Source organism: Stenella coeruleoalba (genome assembly GCF_951394435.1).
Source record: "Stenella coeruleoalba genome assembly, chromosome: 15".
Lineage (NCBI taxonomy): Eukaryota > Metazoa > Chordata > Mammalia > Artiodactyla > Delphinidae > Stenella > Stenella coeruleoalba.
The window spans coordinates 12,277,291-12,296,796 of NC_137161.1; the positions used below are offsets into that span (position 1 = coordinate 12,277,291).

At 42.7% G+C, this 19,506-nt stretch overlaps 1 protein-coding gene across 2 annotated transcripts in view; it reads right to left on the minus strand.

Annotated features, from left to right (window-relative positions):
* CSE1L (chromosome segregation 1 like) overlaps positions 1 to 15,611 on the minus strand; it is a 43,545-nt gene extending 27,934 nt beyond the window's left edge. Inside the window, exons 1-6 of one of the 2 annotated variants that reach the window (XM_079944737.1) lie at positions 15,364 to 15,611; positions 7,617 to 7,712; positions 4,195 to 4,337; positions 1,295 to 1,396; positions 1,074 to 1,219; positions 656 to 746 (exon numbers count right to left, since the gene is read on the minus strand). In XM_079944737.1, coding sequence (XP_079800863.1) covers positions 656 to 746; positions 1,074 to 1,219; positions 1,295 to 1,396; positions 4,195 to 4,337; positions 7,617 to 7,712; positions 15,364 to 15,499 — 714 coding nt within the window. In that variant the 5' untranslated portion in view covers positions 15,500 to 15,611. The remainder of the gene's footprint in view (positions 1 to 655; positions 747 to 1,073; positions 1,220 to 1,294; positions 1,397 to 4,194; positions 4,338 to 7,616; positions 7,713 to 15,363) is intronic. The other variant, XM_079944738.1, reaches the window with a different exon arrangement.
* Positions 15,612 to 19,506: the final 3,895 nt, after the last annotated feature.

Consider the following 19,506-nt stretch of genomic DNA (forward strand, 5'->3'; position numbering starts at 1 on the left):
GATATCCTAACCATGAAAAATCCTGTGCATACTCTGTAATTTAGAAAGTTGTGATTATCACACAACTTTCCTTTCTGAAAACAGGAAATGAGCAGCTTTTCTCAAGTTAGCAAAACTAGGTTTGAGGCCTGGCTCTCTTTTTTATTAGCTGTGTGATACCGAACCCTCCACTTTCCTTATCTGGAAAAAAAGGTTACAATACTTCTCTTTCGATCTTAAACGAGTTTCAGAAAGATATCTAGGAAAGTTCCTTATGTGCTATAAGATGATGTACGGATATATAAATTAAACTCCATAAAGTCAAATCAAAATACAGATCCATTCCTTTAGAGACACATACTCAAATACTTGAGTGAAATAATAAGACGCCTGGGATTTGCTTTTAACTATTCGTATGAAATCAAAGGGAGAGAACAAATTAAAAAGAAATAAAATTCTAGTAACCATTAAACTTGTGTAGTCAATACATGGGATTTCATTCTACCAGCTTCTCTATTTTGGTGTAGATTTGAAATTTTTCAAAAGAAATGCTGCTCTAAACCATTACCTATCAAATACACTTTCAAAGCAATCTCTTAAACAAAATTTATACAAATATTCAAGCACTTTAAAATATTAAGTAATTTAAAAATACCACCAAGATGTTATCACATACCTTAAACAGATTAGTCAAAGGCAAAGCAAAGGCATCCAGAACAAGTTTAATTTCAGTCCATAACTCATTTGACTTAAATTCATGGCGATATCTAGAAAATTACGGTAAAAGAGGCAAATTTACAAATTTTGGTTAACTGACTTTAGGTCTTCAAGGCTAGATTAGAGAAAAATCTATGGCTAGATAGCTTTCTGAAATAAAAAGGGAATTCAAGCACGGTTTATCAAGACCAGGTATTTCACAAGTAATAGGGCAATATGAAATAAACATCCTACACTTAAGAAGAAACAAACACAATAATGAGGCGCTTATGCTCTTATTCTAGAATTATCATAAAAAATGACATAATCACAAAAATACACACAAGCAAAAATATCTGAAACAAGTATTTTAAAAATATGAATTTATATATCAATACCTTTTAAATAAAGAATGTGCTGTACGAAGGACTCCATTAATAACATGGAAATCTCCACTCTGAAAGCGATTCACCATTTCTGTCAACAAGTCAGGCCATTTCTGAGGGAAATCTTCTCTGCCAATAATGCTAATGGCATCACTTAACTGTGGGGAGGAAAGAGACTAATTAGACTGAAAGCTCTACAAACAAGCCCACCTAACAAGCAGGGCCTCACATACCTGCTTCTGAATTTGCTCTGGGCTGCTAAGCATCAAGTGCACTATGTTAGCTTTAATGGCTGCTCGGTCGGCTTCGCAAATTTTATTTGGTTCATCTTCAACCTAAAAGCAAAACATTAATAAGCAAGTGACATAAATCCATATCTATTACTGTACGGGTTTGCAGATAAAACAGAACCATTTCTCATTTCCTGGTTTCCTAAGAAAAATAGAGGAAGGTAGGGCCTTCATTCTACATAAATGGGTCACAGATTCCTTTAATAATCTGATGGAAGCATTTTTCTGCAGAAAAATGTACCTTCCTTCCCAAATGCAAATATTTTACATACAAATTAAGGAGCTTCTCTGACTCCCTGATGCCAATTAAGAATCTCAGTTCTGGGCTTCCCTGGTGGCACAGTGGTTGAGAGTCTGCCTGCCGATGCAGGGGACACGGGTTCGTGCCCCGGTCCGGGAAGATCCCACATGCCGTGGAGCGGCTGGGCCCATGAGCCATGGCCTGTGCTCCGCAACGGGAGAGGCCACAAGAGTGAGAGGCCCGCGTACCACAAAAAAAAAAAAAAAAGAAAAGAATCTCAGTTCTGTAAGTAAACTAATCAGAACATGTGGTTAAAAATCTTTATACAGGGCTTCCCTGGTGGCGCAGTGGTTGGGGGTCCGCCTGCCGAGGCAGGGGACTCGGGTTCGTGCCCCGGTCCGGGAGGATCCCACATGCCGCGGAGCGGCTGGGCCCGTGAGCCATGGCCGTTGAGCCTGCGCGTCCAGAGCCTGTGCTCCGCAACGGGAGAGACCACAGCAGTGAGAGGCCTGCGTACCGCGGGGCGGGGGGGGGGGAATCTTTATACATATATGCTACTCAGCCGATATTCATCTTCAAAAGCTTCAATTTGACTGTTACCTTAAGTCAAAGAAAAGTCTTTTCAATGAAAACTTCTTGACCATTACCAGTTTGAATGCATCCAGGACTACATCGCCCAAACAGATTCTGGATCTCACTAGTTTTACAAATCAAGACAGAGGTATAGGACTTGCATGTCTACAAGTAGATGAATGGATTTTTAAACATTCTAAAATTCACTAAGTCATTTCTTCACATGTGAGAATGCTTGACTTAAGCTTAAAAACAATATTTACTGTTTTTGAATTCTTCTATGGAATGAGGAAAAAAGATTCTAAATAAATATTTAACCAGATTTAAAGCTGATTTTTTAGAAAAACTGACTCTTTCTGTCAACTTTAATACTTTCTAAGTATCATTACTGCTATTACTAAAAACATTTCTCACTTTTTTCTTTATCCTAACCCAGAGTTACCTCAACCCCGGCATTACTGACATTTTGGGTCAGATAAATCTTTGTTATGGGGATCTTTCTTGTGCACTGTAGGATGGTTCCCAGCACCCTCACCTTCTACCCACTAGATGCCAGACACCCTCCCCACCCCACCCCCAGCGTGGACAACCAGAACGTCTCTAAATATCCCCAGGTTGGCAAAACTACCCCCAATTTAGAACCACTGTCATAAGCTAAAGTAGGGAAGAAGCTAAGGTAGGGAAGATACCCATTTCTCAATGTATAGCTATACTGATCATTAAACTTGCAGCATAATAAGATTTACCTTATGATTAGAAAATATTTCCCATATCCCACAAGACACAGGACAAATCCCTTACCAAAAACTTCAAATCTAAATTATTTTGCATTCTACACATATATATGTGTAGAATGCATATATATACACATAAAATGTGTTTTTTTCCAGCTTTATATAATTCTTCCTTGTTTACAATAGAAATTGCTTCAATTACTCATTTAGACTGTATCTTCCCATGTAATGTCTCTTCAGTAGATAGTAAGCTAAAGTTAAATTTCAACCAAACTGGATGTTAAAACAAAGTCTCACAGTCTCTAGCAACCTGGGTTATGAAGCTGACTTAACTGATATGAATTTAAATAAAAAACGTCCTGTTTAACTTTTTTTTTTTTTTGCAGTACGCAGGCCTCTCACTGTTGTGGCCTCTCCCGTTGCAGAGCACAGGCTCCAGACGCGCAGGCTCAGCGGCCACGGCTCACGGGCCCAGCCGCTCCGCGGCATGTGGGATCTTCCCAGACCGGGGCACGAACCCGTGTCCCCTGCCTCGGCAGGCGGACTCTCAACCACTGCGCCACCAGGGAAGCCCCTGTTTAACTTTTGTCAATTCTTTTGCATTCTCTACATGGACAATCATGTCATCTGAGAACAAAGACAGTTTTATGTCTTTCCAAATGGTATATTTCCTTTTCTTACTGCATTATCAAGGACATCCCTGGTGGTCCAGTGGTTAAGACTCCGTGCTTCCAATGCAGAGGACACAGGTTCGATTCCTGGACTGGGAACTAAGGTCCACATGCCATGGCAAAAGAATATATATAAAATAAAAAAGACTTCCAACACAATGTTGAAAAGGAGTGGTAAGAGGGGACACCCTTGCTTTGTAACTGATCTTGGTGGGAAAGCTTCAAGTTTCTCACCATTAGGTATGATGTTAGTTATAGGTTTTTCACAGTCTTTACATTGCCGAGAAAACTCCTCTCTATTCCAAATTTACTGAGTTTTTACCATGAATGGGAGTTGGACTTTGACAAATGCTTTTTCTGCACCTAATGATATAATAATGTGATTTATCTTCTCTTAGTCGATAGGTTTTTGAATGTTGAACCAGCCTTGCATATCTGAGATAAATCCCACTTGGTCATGGTATTTTTATACTTTTGATACATTTTTGGATTTGACTTTTTAATATTTTGTTGAGGAGGGTCCTGCTTTTATCTTTAATCTGTGCCTGAATCGTTCAGGAACACTGCATATATCAATCTGATAAACATGCAGGGTCTTAAACTATGTACTCACAAAATACTTACAATTCTCCAGTTTCTTTTAATATAGTTCTTGAATGTTACTGAGGCACACACTTTGATAACATTATCCTGAGCCTTCTCCAGTAATGTTAAGAGCAACAGTGGGTAATTCTGATTGCCTTCTACAGATTCAAGAAACTTCTCAGCTGTAAAACAATTTCCATGTTAGAAGATCTGTTATTACAACCTAATCTTAAGACTTCATGAATATGTGAACTATGCATATCTCTCACTGAAGCATCATGGAAAGATTAGGATATTTTTTCCCTTAGGGAACCTATCTTTTAGTGCCTCACTTCTCTTATCTATTAAATGAACTATATATGATGTTACATTAAATTTATATAATACCTTGGTTTTCAGATCACTTTACCATCTGTTAACTCACCCAATTCTCACAAACCTATAAGGTGGCCTGATCAGATGATCACCCCATGTGAAGGACAATCTGCTTCTCAGAGATTAAGTGACCTTAGGGCAAAATTCATACACTCCGTCTTGTTCCAGAAGGATTACTATTAGTACTATTAGTAATGGCAGTAATATTTCTTTTATACTACTGTGATTAAGATTAAATGAGTTAATTTATGCTAATACATATTATTATTAACCATATGCATCTGGTGCTTTACTCACATATGTTGTCACTATTACCCAGAGAGGTAGGTAGTATTATCCTCATTTTAAAGACAAGGCCACTCACATATATACAATGGAATATTACTCAGCCATAAAAACAAACGAAATTGAGTTATCTGTAGTGAGGTAGATGAACCTAGAGTCTGTCATACAGAGTGAAGTAAGTCAGAAAGAGAAAAACAAATACTGTATGATAACACATATATATGGAATCTAAAAAAAAAAAAAACGGTTCTAATGAACCTAGGGGCAGGACAGGAATAAAGACACAGACGTAGAGAATGGACTTGAGGACACGGGGAGGGGTAAGGGTAAGCTGGGATGAAGTGAGAGAGTAGCACTGACATATATACACTACCAAATGTAAATAGTGTAATTAGCACCGGGAGATCAGCTCAGTGCTTGCAACCACCTAGAGGGGTGGGATAGGGAGGGTGGGAGGGAGGGAGGGAGACGCAAGAGGGAGGGGATATGGGGATGTATGTGTGCATATAGCTGATTCGCTTTGTTATACAGCAGAAACTAACACAACAATGTAAAGCAATTATACTCCAATAAAGATGTTAAAAAGAAAATAAAGACGAGGCCACTGAGGTTAAGTAAGATCACACAGCTAGAAGATTTCATCACTGTAAACGTTTTAGTCCAGTCCTTATTCTACCATACTAGCCCTCAGTTTTCTTCTTGAATTAAACATTTCTAATATCAGCAATAAATTTATACAAAGATTTTACCCATACGTTTTAAACTCATACTACACTTAGGGATAATAAATCTCCTAGGTTTACAGGTCACACCATGAAGGTTTATAGCACTTCTAATTTTTCCTGTCTTAAGCTTCTTCATAAGGCAACATCCATTCCAAGGTTCCGATATTTACTGAAAAGGTCTGCTGTTAGCATGTATTATCTTCTACGATTTAATATGATTTAACACCTTTCTTCTTTCCAAATTGAGTCCCAAGAGTTTAACTTCCACCCTCAAAGCCGCCCTGCTTTGTGTCTACCATGTGGTTCCTTGGAGGATGAAGAATGCTGAACTGGAAAATATTTTTCAGGACAGGACACACTCTGGTTCTGTATGGTCTGTGAGGTTTACAGAAGGCTTTGGCTGCGTCAGTGTTTGGCTGGTCAGTATTTCACATCCAGCAACCCCTTGGAAATGCTCTGTTCTTAACTCTTCTCAGAAACAACAATTTATTCCCACATTTTGTCCCTGATTCATAAGACAACAGCACCTCAACCTTACAAAGACACAATTATTAAAAATAATTTTTATTAGACAGTGTTGGCAGAGGCTTTCTGGGAACGTCTAAGACTAGAGCCATTAATTTCCTTTTATCCAAGAACAAATTACTTCTCTAAGCACTAACAGGAAAATCACAATTTTCCCTCACAGAAATCACAAAGGCCTCTCTAGACTAGGATGGATGCATTAACATGTGTACGATTCTACGTATTATATATAACATATAACATGTATGTGCACGCATTCATCTGGGTCTTCATGGGGTGCTTCCAAAATCCTCTTTATGAGAATGCACATCAGCATTTCCGGTTAACACGGCTTACAAGAAGGATCATCAACTTACTACCCACAAGACACACGTGGCCCCCGGAAATTTATTTGGTTTGCACGGTGTTTCAAAAATTTTTGAAGTTAATTGCTATCATTTAAAAATGAGAGGGACGGGCTTCCCTGGTGGCTCAGTGGTTGAGAATCCGCCTGCCAAGGCAGGGGACATGGGTTCGAGCCCTGGTCCGGGAAGATCCCACATGCCACAGAGGAACTAAGCCCGTGTGCCACAACTACTGAGCCTGCGCTCTAGAGCCCACGACCCACAACTACTGAGCCCACGTGTCACAGCTACTGAAGCCCGCGCGCCTAGAGCCCGTGCTCCGTAACAAGAGAAGCCACCGCAATGAGAAGCCTGTGCACTGCAACGAAGACTAGCCCCCGCTCGCCGCAACAAGAGAAAGCCCGCACACAGCAACAAAGACCCAACTCAGCCAAAAATAAATAAATAAATAAAAATTAAAAAAAAAAAAAGATGAGAACACTTCATATAAATATACTTATTTTTCAAGCAAAGCTGGAAATCTGATCTTGAAAGACTGGTGTGAATCCCCCAGAGTTAGCTGGTTCCAAATAATATTTGCCCCTTAACCAAGGCACTTAACCCCCTTGGCCTGCCTCCTTGATTTACCTTTACGTGTGACTCCTGCGGGCATCTGAGTTTATAATTCTAAGCTTATACTAAGTTTCTAATGAAAACTGGTCAAATTTGGAAGGGGGGAGAGAGTAGGAGGAACCCTAGATCTTAAAATATATTAATTAAATCAAACCCAACATGGTGATTTAAGAGACAGTGTCTGATTACCTAGTTTCATTCACTTAATCACTTTTTAGGCAATTAACTCTTACCTCTCTGCCCTAATTATTTTATCTCTAAAACAGGCAGGTGTATAGCGATTTTCAGAAAGGTCAAGGGACAAAGCATCCTAAACTTACCAGTCCTTTTTACCCCAGAAGGGATAAAAGCTATTTTACTCAAAAAATAAACCAAAAAAAATAAATAAATAAACCAAAAACAAAAAAAAACCCCACGCCACCATATGTTACAGCAGCTATAAGCAGCCAACTAAAGACTTTATGGCTAGAGAATGAAAAATAAACTATGCCTAAGAATTCAAAATTTTATTTACAAACAGGCATATTGCACAAACGTTTCCCTCACCTGTCCTTTAAGAATAAATCAATCACAAAACAGTATTTATTTTCTTTACCTGGACGTCTGATGGCAGGATCAGGATCAAGAGTTTTCTTCAAATATTCTGTTAGCGTTTGCAAATTTGCATCGCTGAGCTCCATTGCCACAGAACCTAAAACAAAAAATGAGGTTTGGGTAATTGGTCACATGGGGACGCAGTGATTTACATAAAAGAATCATTTTATATTACGGGTGTCCCTCTCTCTGAAAGTCATCTACTTGTTACATTTTATGTGTGGGCTATAAGCCTTGCTTACTCTTAGCTGAGACAAGGTTCCAGAAGATAAGGTGGGCTTTTTTGAAACAGTAGTGGGATAATTTTGAGACAAAGAAGGAAAAACATACCATAAGCTAAGGGTTAAAAACACAAATCACTAGGTTTATTTTTTTAAAGCCCCACAATAAAAAATTAAAATTCTAAGCATCCTTAATTCTAAGGATCCCACAGAGTTCTGAGATAAAAAACTAGAATACATTCCTTTGTGTACAACATGCAACCATAGGTACTGACAGCAAACTACATACTGAGAATTTGTACCTGGGAAGATAATTTTGGGGTTCATAAGATGACAGCTGTGATTATAATTAAAAAGCAATTTTCCACACCAAAAGCAAAGTCAACAAACGTAAAAATAAACAAGTGAGACTACATCAAACTAAAAAGTGTCTGCATGGCAAAAGAAAACATCAACAAAATGAAAAGACAACATACCAAATGGGAGAAAATATTTTCAAATCATATCTGATAAAAAGGTTAATTTCCAAAACATATATAAAAAATACTCATACAACTTGGAAAAAAAATCCAATTGAAAAATGGGCAGAAGAGCTGAACAGACATTTTTCCAAAGAAAACATACAGTTGGCCAAAAGGTACATGAAAAGGAGCTCAACATCATTAAACATGAGGGAATGCAAATCAAAACTACAATGAGATTAACACCTCACACCTGTTAGGATGGTGATCATCAAAAAGACGAGGAGGACTTCCCTGGTGGCGCAGTGGTTAAGAATCTACCTGCCAATGCAGGGGACATGGGTTCGAGCCCTGGTCCAGGAAGATCCCACATGCCATGGAGCAACTAAGCCCATGGCACCACAACTAGACAGAAGCCTGTGAGCCACAACAAAAGATCCTGAGTGCCGCAACTAAGACCCGACATAGCCAAAAAAAATAAAAATAAAATAAAAATAAAAGCCTAGTTGGAAGACAAGATAAAACTGAAATACCAACTACAGACCTATAATCCCTTTCCTGCAGTTCTGAGATCCAAACATCTACAAACTGAGTTTTTTTTTAACAAGTTTGTGGCAAACTCACTTGGCAACAAAACCTGGCCTGAACTGTCCGAGGCTGTAAATATGAATATCTCACTTAGTATGTAAATTTTTTACTAAATAATGTATTTGATTGCGGGGCGATACCGCATGCCCTACTGGGGATGTTGTATAATCTACAGCAAGTGCATTTCAAAAGAAAAAAAAATCTGAATTCTGAAACACTTTTGACTGTAAGTGCCAAATGAATCACACAGACAGCGACTTAACTGCTAGGTTAAGAGAGTCACTGGAGTATTTGTGGTCCAAGACTTCCCAGAGGATACATAGATTTGGATAGGCCAAGTGGAACGAGGACCCATCTCATACAGGCAATAGTATGAGCAAAGTACAGAGATGGGAAGAATCCATAGCTCCTTTGGGGAACAGTGAACTTGGAGGCTGAGATCAGATCATATAGGTTCCCCAATACTTAGCTGAAGAATTTCATGATTTAATGTACAAGAGGAAGGCACTAAAGGTTTATTGAAATGGGTAAAAACTTAATGAAAGTGGAATATATGTACTTTGGGCTGGTAATGGTTTACAGACTGGAGTCGAGGAAGAGAACAGAAGATTAGGACACTTTTGTAAAATGGGGGAAGGGTCACAAACATGAACCAGGCACAGTGCTAGAAGATACGCTTCACATCATTTCACACAATAACCATTTTACAATCAAGGAAGGCAACTCTGAGAGATTAACTAACTTTCCCCAAGCATACAATTAATAAAGATTAGATTCAAATCAGTCTGACCCTATAGATCTACCCTATTCCTACTACCCAAGGCTGCCTCTCAAGTGGAAATAACGACAGAGGGCTGAACTAGAGCGGAAGCACCAGCGACAGCGATAGAAAGGATGACGTGAAAAGACAGCCAGATTAGAAGAAGGGAGAGGAAGAAGTCAAAGATGACTGAGATTTTGAACAAGACTGATCCAAACAAAAAAAGCCATAACACTTCGTCTTGTCACTAAAAAAAAAAAAAAAAAAAAAAAGCTAGGAAGATTTTATAAGGGCTATAGCTAATGCTGTGCTTGTGCGGAGTACTCCTCCACAGCCAGAAACCACAACCTGCTAAGGAGACTGATCTGTTTGAAACTTTGTATTCTGCTCAGTACAGTCGTTTTTATCATAAGGGAAGCCAATATGCTGACTGATTTAGTAGATTCCCCCACCTGTATATTCACCTCCTTTGACCCAGGGCAAACCACTCTATGGGCACGAATACCAAGCCCTGCTTAACCACACACGTAATTTATCAAGAGGCTACTCTTTCTGGTTTTTATACCAAAAGTTTGGAAAATGCTACGCATCATATTCCCCCTCTTTTGGAGATTCACTTCAAAGCCTTCAGGAACTCAAAGAGTAAGTTATCCATTTAACGTTCTTTAATCGAGTTCCTCCCATCACTTGCCCACCGAACCACTTTATTATGGAACACATGTTGGAAAGCAGTGATTTAATCAATTCATTTCCCATTCTTTTTTGTGTTGCAATGCTGAATCTGTTATGAAATCATGAAAGTTTGCTGTGCCAAACAAAACCATTTACATCAGTATATATGAGCTAAAAAAAAACTTACTTTGCCACATGCAAATTATTCTACCTTTTGGGGTTTATGCAAGGCAACACGTTAAACTGTGTGTGTGTTGAGGGGATTATAGATGTTAACTGGATCTATTTTGTTCAGTTTTTAAAGACACTCCTCAATAAATCTGCATTTTACTTTCTTCATGACAGAGTCCCATGCAATCTGGCACCTGTCAACCTTGTCTCCTACCTTCTTCTTGCCCCTATGTTCCAGCCCCCAAAGCCTTCTTTATGTTCCTCAAACCAGACAAAGACAGTTCTCTCTGCCTGTGATAACGCCCTTCCTTCTAATTTGATATCAGGTATCATTCAGCTGTCAGCCCACTGTCAAATCCTCAAAAGAGCCTTCCGTGACTATCATCTACCTCATCCCTATTGTACTGTTAATAGCATTTATCCTCATCTGAGAGATCTTTGACTTGTTATCTCATTTGTAAGCTCCTTAGGGCAGGGACTTTGTAGGTCTTCCTCTCCGTATACCCAGGACCTTCAACACTGCCTGGCACACAGCAGACATTCATCAAGCATTTGTTGCATGAACTAATGGCTAAGACAATATGTCAGCGAACCAGCTAAAACATGGATCCAGTTTGGATTGCAGACTATTCTCTGCGGATCAGTTACTAGCAGGCCCGACATAATGTAGTAACTCAGTTACACCTGTCAGATAAACAGTGACCAACTTACTGCCATAATTAGTTTCTGTTCATTCAAAAATGCTTGAAGAAAGATGTGCATTTGAAATCTGTCCTGTATTACTGTTCATATCTGCCAGTGCTAGCACTTTTGTTTCGGAGGTTTGCGCTTACTGTCCCGTCTGCCTGGATATCTCTGCCCCTGGAGAGCTTTGTGGCTCACTGCCCACTTCATTCAGGTCTCTTTGCAAATGTCATCTCTTTTTAGAGGCGCTGTCCTGGACCATCATATCTAAAAGAGCACCCACCTCAGCCACTCTCCATTCTCTTACTCTGTTTTTCCAAGTCAATTTTATCAGGCATATGAATTGCTTTCTTGTTTACTATGCTTTTCCCTCCATTAGACTGTAAGCTCCATGTGAGCAGGGACTTTGTGTTTTGTTCACTGCAATCTCCCTAGACCCTTAAAACAGTGATGGGTACCTACTACATATTTGTTGTACGATTTTCAAAGGCTACATACCCTTTACTGATTTTTTTTTCCCCATCGAAAAGCACTCCCTGGTGGCGCGGTGGTTGAGAATCTGCCTGCCAATGCAGGGACATGGGTTCGAGCCCTGGTCTGGGAAGATCCCACATGCCGCAGAGCAACTGGGCCCGTGAGCCACAACTACTGAGGCTGCGCGTCTGAAGCCTGTGCTCCGCAACAAGAGAGGCCGTGATAGTGAGAGGCCCGCACACCGCGATGAAGAGTGGCCCCCGCTTGCCGCAACTGGAGACAGCCCTTGCACAGAAACGAAGACCCAACACAGCCATAAATAATAAATAAATAAATTTTAAAAAAAAGCACTATCATTCTTCACATTTATTTTGGTCAATTGACTGTGACAAACAGGAAGAACTGGAGACAACTGATTCTAAGAGCACATGACAGAGTGACCCCAGAAAACAACAAAGTTGAAGTGCTAGGGTGGGACTATGTTTAAATTAAAAAAAAAAAAAAAGTGTGTAGGGGGAAAAACTGTGAGGCGTTGGGGGGGAGGATATAAATATGCATGCTACAACCCTGAAAGTTAAAATACTAGGTAAGTCCTATATTTTTAATGTTAGTTAAGGGACTAAATGTCAACAAATCCTTTTTCTATCTCCTCAGTGACAATGCCTATACACCCAATTTATAAGCTTAGCCTTGATTTGGGAAAGTATGACCAATCAGGTAATTTTAGAGAATACTCCACAGGTTTTCACAATATATCAGCAAGATCAAGGTCTAATTAAATTATCTTATTTGCCACAGGTGAAGGGGCTTTGACACTTGGAAATGTTAGCAATATATAAATGTAAAAAGTGTTACTGACTTTAAAGACTCAAACTAGAAGTGAAAAAATTCACTCTTTTGCTTTTGAATAAGGCGTGATACTTTACTTCTCCACTGAGCTATTTTTGGAAATCCCTACCAATACACAAAAAATAAAAAATATGTACCACAATAAATCAATTATGACAGACTTATCTAAATCCCAAGTTCTTCTTATTGAAAGAATGGCTGGGCCTAAGTCTAGCCTCTTCTCACTGGCCCTCAATTACAGGTGAAGATTTTTGGAATAAAAGCTTTGCTTTCCAAGGCCATCTCACAGACATCTGTGACATAAGTTGATCCAAGATGTGTGCCTTTTCCTTAGATATTTCCTCCACATTAGAGAACCATTCCTGAAGCCCTACATTTGGGGAAAGGGAAAGAGATCCAATAAATGAAAACTATCTGGTGCACACACACATCAAGAACATACCCCAACACCTCAATCCACTCTCTGCTTTTTTAAAAAAAAAAAAAAATTTATTTATTTTCGGCCACGTTGGTCTTTGTTGTTGCACGCGGGCTTTCTCTAGTTGCAGAGAGCAGAGGCTACTCTTCGTTGCGGTGCGCGGGCTTCTCACTGCAGTGGCTTCTCCCGTTGCGGAGCACGGGCTCTAGGCGTGCGGGCTTCAGTAGCTGTGGCACGTGGGCTCAGTAGCTGTGGCTCTCGCGGCTCTAGAGCACAGGCTCAGTAGTTTTGGCTCACGGGCTTAGTGGGCATGTGGGATCTTCCCGGACCAGGGCTCGAACCCACGTCCCCTGCATTGGCAGGCAGATTCTTAACCACTGTGCCACCAGGGAAGCCCCACCCTCTGCTTTCTAATCACAAGAACATACCAATGAGATGCAAATCCAAACTTTTTACATTGTCTGCAAAGCCCTATGTGATCTGGCCCCTGGATACCTCTCCCTTCATATACTACTCTGTGCAAGTTGGATTTTCTTCAAATATTCCAGGCTTGTTCCTGTCCCGAGCCCTTTGTACTTTCTATTCTCTCTGCCTGGAATGTTCTGTTCCCTCATCTTTCCTGGTCTCAGCTCAAATGCCACCTCCTCAGAGAAGTCGCCTTCATCTGTCACTATCTGAAATTATCTAGGTCATTTATGTGTATTCTTGTTTCTTTCCCCCACTAGAATATAAGCTTCCCAAGGGAAGGGACTTTGTCCATTTTTGTTTCTTCACTGTATTCACGGAGATTAAGTGGATGCTCAATCAAGTTATTAAATGAATAAAGGAACAAATTAATACCAAAGGTAGAACACTGCCCCCAAACCCATCTAATACTATATAGGAAATGGTTTCCCTCTATCCCAGTCTCCAACCAACAAAAATCAAAGTAAACAGAAGGGGAGAGAGAACTCTCTTGTACTGATGTAAAGAAATGAAAGATAAAGGGTCTTAAGAGGGAAGAGGCTGGGTAGATCAAGTCCCAAGAATTATGCAAAAATATGGAGACACACAAAAAAGGGCCCAAAATTTGACTATGGGGGCCCAAGTGGAGGAGAAAAAGAGCACTGTTAGGATCTAAGAGTAAAAATCCCCTTTCTGTGCATTATTATTCCAAGGAATAATACTTGCACATCTAACACGTGGCAAGCAACAGCCATCTGCGTACAGCAGTAATGAGACAGGCGAGGTCCTTGCTTTTTTACATCCTAGCAGTTGAGGAAGACAATAAACAAACTACACGTGATTCTAGATTATGATAAAAGCTGTGAAGTAACTAAACCTCGGGTGATGTGATGGAGAGTTGAAGGAAAGAGATCTTTTGAGAGGTTGGCCAAAAAAGGCGTAAGGCGAGTGAAACTCGAAAGACAGGAACCAGCAAAGACCTGATGCTGGTAATTTCCAAGCAGAGGAATGGCGCGTCCAAACGCTTTATGGAGGACATGAGCTCGGAACATTTAAAAAGAAAGGTCAGCAGTATGGCTACAGTGGCTAAGGAGAAGAGACAGATGGGAGAGGCGGACAATGGTCACCACCGACGGGACTCTGTAAACCACGGTAGTAACTCTGTGGATCCTCAGCCACTTAACGAAGTAGATGTTTTCAACCCCACTGTGCAGATAAGGAAGTGGAGGCCGGAGAGATGAAGAGACCAGCCCTAAGCTACACCCCTAGGGAGAGGCTAAATCTGGAATGGGCTCAGGCCTTCTCATTCCAACGCTGAATTCCACGCTCCGAACGGTATACCACGCCATAGCGTCTCCCCCAAGAGGCGGACCCCGTGTTACCGCGCAGGTGCGTGGACTCCCCAGTGCACGGACTACAAGCTAATCTTCACGAGCAACTCACCAAAGTGAGACCACGAAGCCCGTGTTACAGTCGCGGAGGCTGAAGCACTGGGAGGTGCCGCTCCACCGCCTCCTTAATGAGAAAGTGAGGCCAGGGGAAGAAGCGGTCGGGGCGGCTGCCCGCAAGCCCGCTCAGCCGCCGGACAGGCCTGGCTGCCGCACTCCGCTCGCGTTGCGGGTGGCCCGGAGCGCCGAGAACGGACGCGCGGGCGCCACCAATGAGAGGCGGCCTTCCCGAGCGGCGCGGCCAATCAGCGCGGTGCTGGAGGGGAAGGGGCGGGCGCTTGGGCCGCTCTGGTTAGGCCGCGCCTGGGCAGCCCTCGCCCCTCGCAGGCTCGGGGGCCGCCGGGCCTGGGCCTCAGACCTGGGGTGCCGAGAGGAGACGAGACCCGCAGGCGAAGACCCTCCCCGAGGGCGCTGCCCGGGACACGGGCCCATAATCCGCTCTCGCCCAGAGGTGCGGTTCTTGCTTCCCAGCGTTCGGAAGTGCCGGGAGCGCCTCATCCCTCCCGCAGCCGGGTCCCAAGAGGCCACTGTGCCAGGCCGTGCACGCCCGCGCCTTACCTTGTGGGGGTACGGGTACGGAGAAGGGAATCTCAGCCGCAGACCGTAGCCGGCAATACCCACCCCTGCTGCCGCTCCACCGCACATTCAAACCCCGGCAAAATGGCGCGGCGGCGAGGCTGTGGTCGGGGCGCATGCGTGAGCGGGACCGAGGCAAGGGGCGGGGCCGAGGGCGCTCGGCTCCACCTCGGCTGGAATCGCCAATCGCGGCCCCGCTCTGTGTGTGCTGACGTCACAAGCGACAATGCCCTTTGGCTTTTTTTTTTTTTTTTTTTTTTTTTTTTTGCGGTACGCAGGCTTCTCACTGCTGTGGCCTCCCCCGCTGCGGAGCACAGGCTCCGGACACGCAGGCTCAGCGGCCATGGCTCACGGGCCCAGCCGCTCCGCGGCATGTGGGATCCTCCCGGACCGGGGTACGAACCCGTGTCCCCTGCATCAGCAGGCGGACTCTCAACCACTGCGCCACCAGGGAAGCCCTGCCCTTTGGCTTTGAACGCTCCATCGGACATCACAATGCCGATTCTGAGACGAGCACAGATTTGGCGAGTGGCCGCTGCATTGTGGCCTATTTTGATGTCAGGCACCTAGTAGGTCTTATATAACTGTTGAACGAACTGCCCAAAGTCATGTCCAAAGCGTCTCCAATCGAAGAGAACTGCCTGCCCCTCATGGAGCTTATGTTTTAGAGGGAGGAACGGAATAAACAAGATAATTTCAAATTTGATAAGTGCTATGAGTCTTCTCATAGGATTTAAAAACAGAATGATGTGGCAGCAGTGACGTAGAATGTCAATGGGATGGCCAGAGGAGACCCCTAAACAAGTGACAATTGACTTGAATTTCAACAAGGAGACAGCTGTGGATCAGCCTGCAGACCGTTCCAGGAGGAGGGGATGCTAATAGCAAAGGCTCTGAGGCAGGACTGGGCTAGGCTGGGGCTTAAAAAATAAAGTGGAGCATGGCAGGAGATGAAGTTAGGTCGGCAGGGGCCAGATGATGCAGGCCTCTTAAGCCAGTGTTATGTCTTAAGTGCACCCATTACAGGATGACCACCAAATTTACATTTTAAAAGGTCCACCAGTTGCTGCTTGGACTGTATGGGGGAAAGACCTTGAAGCAGGGAGACCAGTGAGGAAGCTGCTGGAGGCATCCAGGAAAGAGACGTTAGGCCTGGACTAGGGTGAATAGCAGTGCACGTGGAGAGAAGTGGACAGCTTCAGGATATATTTTAGAGGTAGAGCCCATAGGATCTTATGTCACACTGAGTGTGGGAAAGAGGAACCAATGGTGACTTATGGAAATCCCAACCCTCAGTTTTGGCCACCTCCTCTGCCTGCCTCAACAGGCTCAGCTGTCTCCCCTCAGAGCCCATCCCTTGGAATTGCTAGCTTGCTACTTCTGGGACTGAATGTCATGCTATTTGGTCATCATTCGAGGAAACAAATATAGGAACAAAAGGATATAGGCACTGAGGACAGCAGAGCTCTCAGCCCGTGGTGACTCCGTCCAAACTTCTACACTAAGCGCTGACCAATCTCGAACATGGCTTCTAGCAACACAAGGTTGTGTCCCTAGGGTGACCCCAGTGTCCCCACCCCCTCAAGACTGCCTGAGAAAACTCAGTGCCACCAGGAGAATTTACTGTTTTTTTCTAACCAAGATCTGAGGATGGGCTCCAACCTCCCTTTCTTAAAGCATTTACTGAAAAGGGCTTACAATTGTGAACTCCTTCCTCTGTCCTTTTGAGAGGTATACGTATCTCCTACACTTCAGCAATGTCTTTCTTAAGGACCTGAAAGCCCTTCCTTCGAAATGTAATCATCAGGAAGGTAGGGTCTCTGTCTCCCAGTCTCTGTGGGAGGCTAGAAGCCTAACTTTGGTAATTCCCAGCTAGCAGACACTGCTGGCCTCATCACATTTACACTGACCAACTCTCTAACTTTTCACTTGAGCCCCTGTTCTTTCCTTACTCCCTCATTCTCCTTTTAAAACATCCAATCACCTCCGCACAAGTCCAGAATGAGCTCAGCTCTTTCCCCACCAGTAATTACAGAACAAAATCTGTTTTTACCACTTTAACAATGTCTGGCTGTGTTTATCTTTGACTGCACCCTGGCTACAGACATGTAAAAGCAACTCCTATGTATAAAATGTAAAAAGTTGCTCTGTTTGAGTAGAAGGGTTGTAGTTATAAGTTTTTGGTAAAGTTACTCAACCTCTCTCATCATAGTCCACAAACCCCACAAGATCTGACTCCTGCCAACCCGTTTGACTCATCACCTTCCTTTCTGCTTCCCTCCACCCTCACTCAGCTCAGCCACCCTACCTTCCTTTCTGTTCTTCCAAGCTCCAAGCTTATTCCTACCTCATTCCTACATGCTCTTCCCTCTTTGTCTGGAAGGCTCTTCTAGATCCTTGAAAGACTGGCTTTTCTGCACCTTCAGATTCCAGCTCAAATGTCACCTCCTCAAAGAGGCCTTCCACTCTTTTCCAAACGAAATTACCCACTCCTCACCACCCAATAACAAGACATTTAGGGTTGCCAGATTTAGCAAACCAAATACAGGACACCTGGTGCAATGTGAATTTCAGAAAAGCAATGCATGATTTTTTAGTATAAATATCGCATGGGACGTAGTTACACTAAAAAAACATAGTGTTTATCTGAAATTCACATTGAATCAAGTGTCCTGTATTTTATCTGACAGCCCTACCTCCATTATATCATCTTCTTCACAGCATTTATCACTCCCTGCAATTGTCTCCTTTTTTTTTTTTTTTTTTTTTGGCCGCGCTGTGAAGCATGCGGGATCTTAGTTCCCCAACCAGGGACCGAACCTGTGGCCCTTGCGTTAAGAGGCCGGAGTCTTAACCACTGGACTGCCGGGAAGTCCCCAATTGTCTTTTTCAATTGTCCCTCCCACACCTGCCTAAGGACGCTATTAAAACAAGGACTTTCTCTTATTTACAGCTATACTCCCAGCACCTAGCACAGCGTAGCTGTTCAATAAATATTTGTTGAGTGTTGAATTAAATGCCCTATATAAATAGGTGAAGTCCATTGAGAAAGGTGTACATTATTAGGACACTGGTGGAAAAGATATATTTTCATCATCGCAGCAACAGTATAAGCAATCATCTTGATCATACTAGTCTGCTTTCCTGGACATCTTCCTCTAGTCCTGGGGAGAGCAACCCTGATGACTTAACAGTTTTTCATCTCCGAGAGCCAATCAGGAAGGAAGCTGGCTGGCATCTTGTGTCTGCCTAGCATCACTGCCCGTTTCTGTAGGAAGCCCTCAAGATGTGCCCAGGTTATCATGTCTGTGGACGTGGCTCCAGCGGGGCGCTCTCCCCTCACCCGTAGCAGCCTCAAGAACTACAGGGGTGAGGGCCACAGAAAGGCTTGTGGGTCCTCTCTCTCCATCTTCTGTGGGGCGTGGGGGATCCATGAAGATTCCCTGGGTATCCCCATCCTCCCTCCTGCCACGTACACACACTCTTAGGTTTCCCACAACTGCTGCTGTGCTGGAAACCAAGGAAAATAATTCAGCCATTTTCAGGAGCTGGAACTGAGTATGCATGTAGTTTTCTTTCTTTCCAAACCCTGATAAAACAATGCATATACTGTATGGAAAGATTTTCTGAAAAAAGGAAGATACTCTTACATTTTATTTGGATTCAGAAGGCCATGGACACATCTGGCTGTGCTTGGAAAGAAGAAGTCTTCTTTTGGTTCTATCTCACTTTTAAAGCCCAGCTGAGATGCAGAAAAGTGTTGACAGCTAAAATTGAGACGTGTCAGATTGCTGTTTCTTACCTTTTTTTAAACGGAGGCACCTTTCTTTCTTGTGCACATGGTAGAAAATTCACATGGTACAAACAGCTTTTGGTCTTTCACTAATCAGGACATTAGCTGTAGATAATATATTGAATATTTAAGCCCTTTATGTTATTATTTTTTAAATGTTCTTTATCTGATGTTCTCTGAGAGGCGTGTGAGTCTCCCATCGTGGTTCTGGCTTTGTCATTGTTAAAGGGTACTTCAGTCAGCTTTTGATTTATAGTTTGAAGCTGTTAGGTGGATAAAGGGTTCCTGCCCTTTCTTCCTGATGAAGCCTACCATTTGATAATGTGAAATAT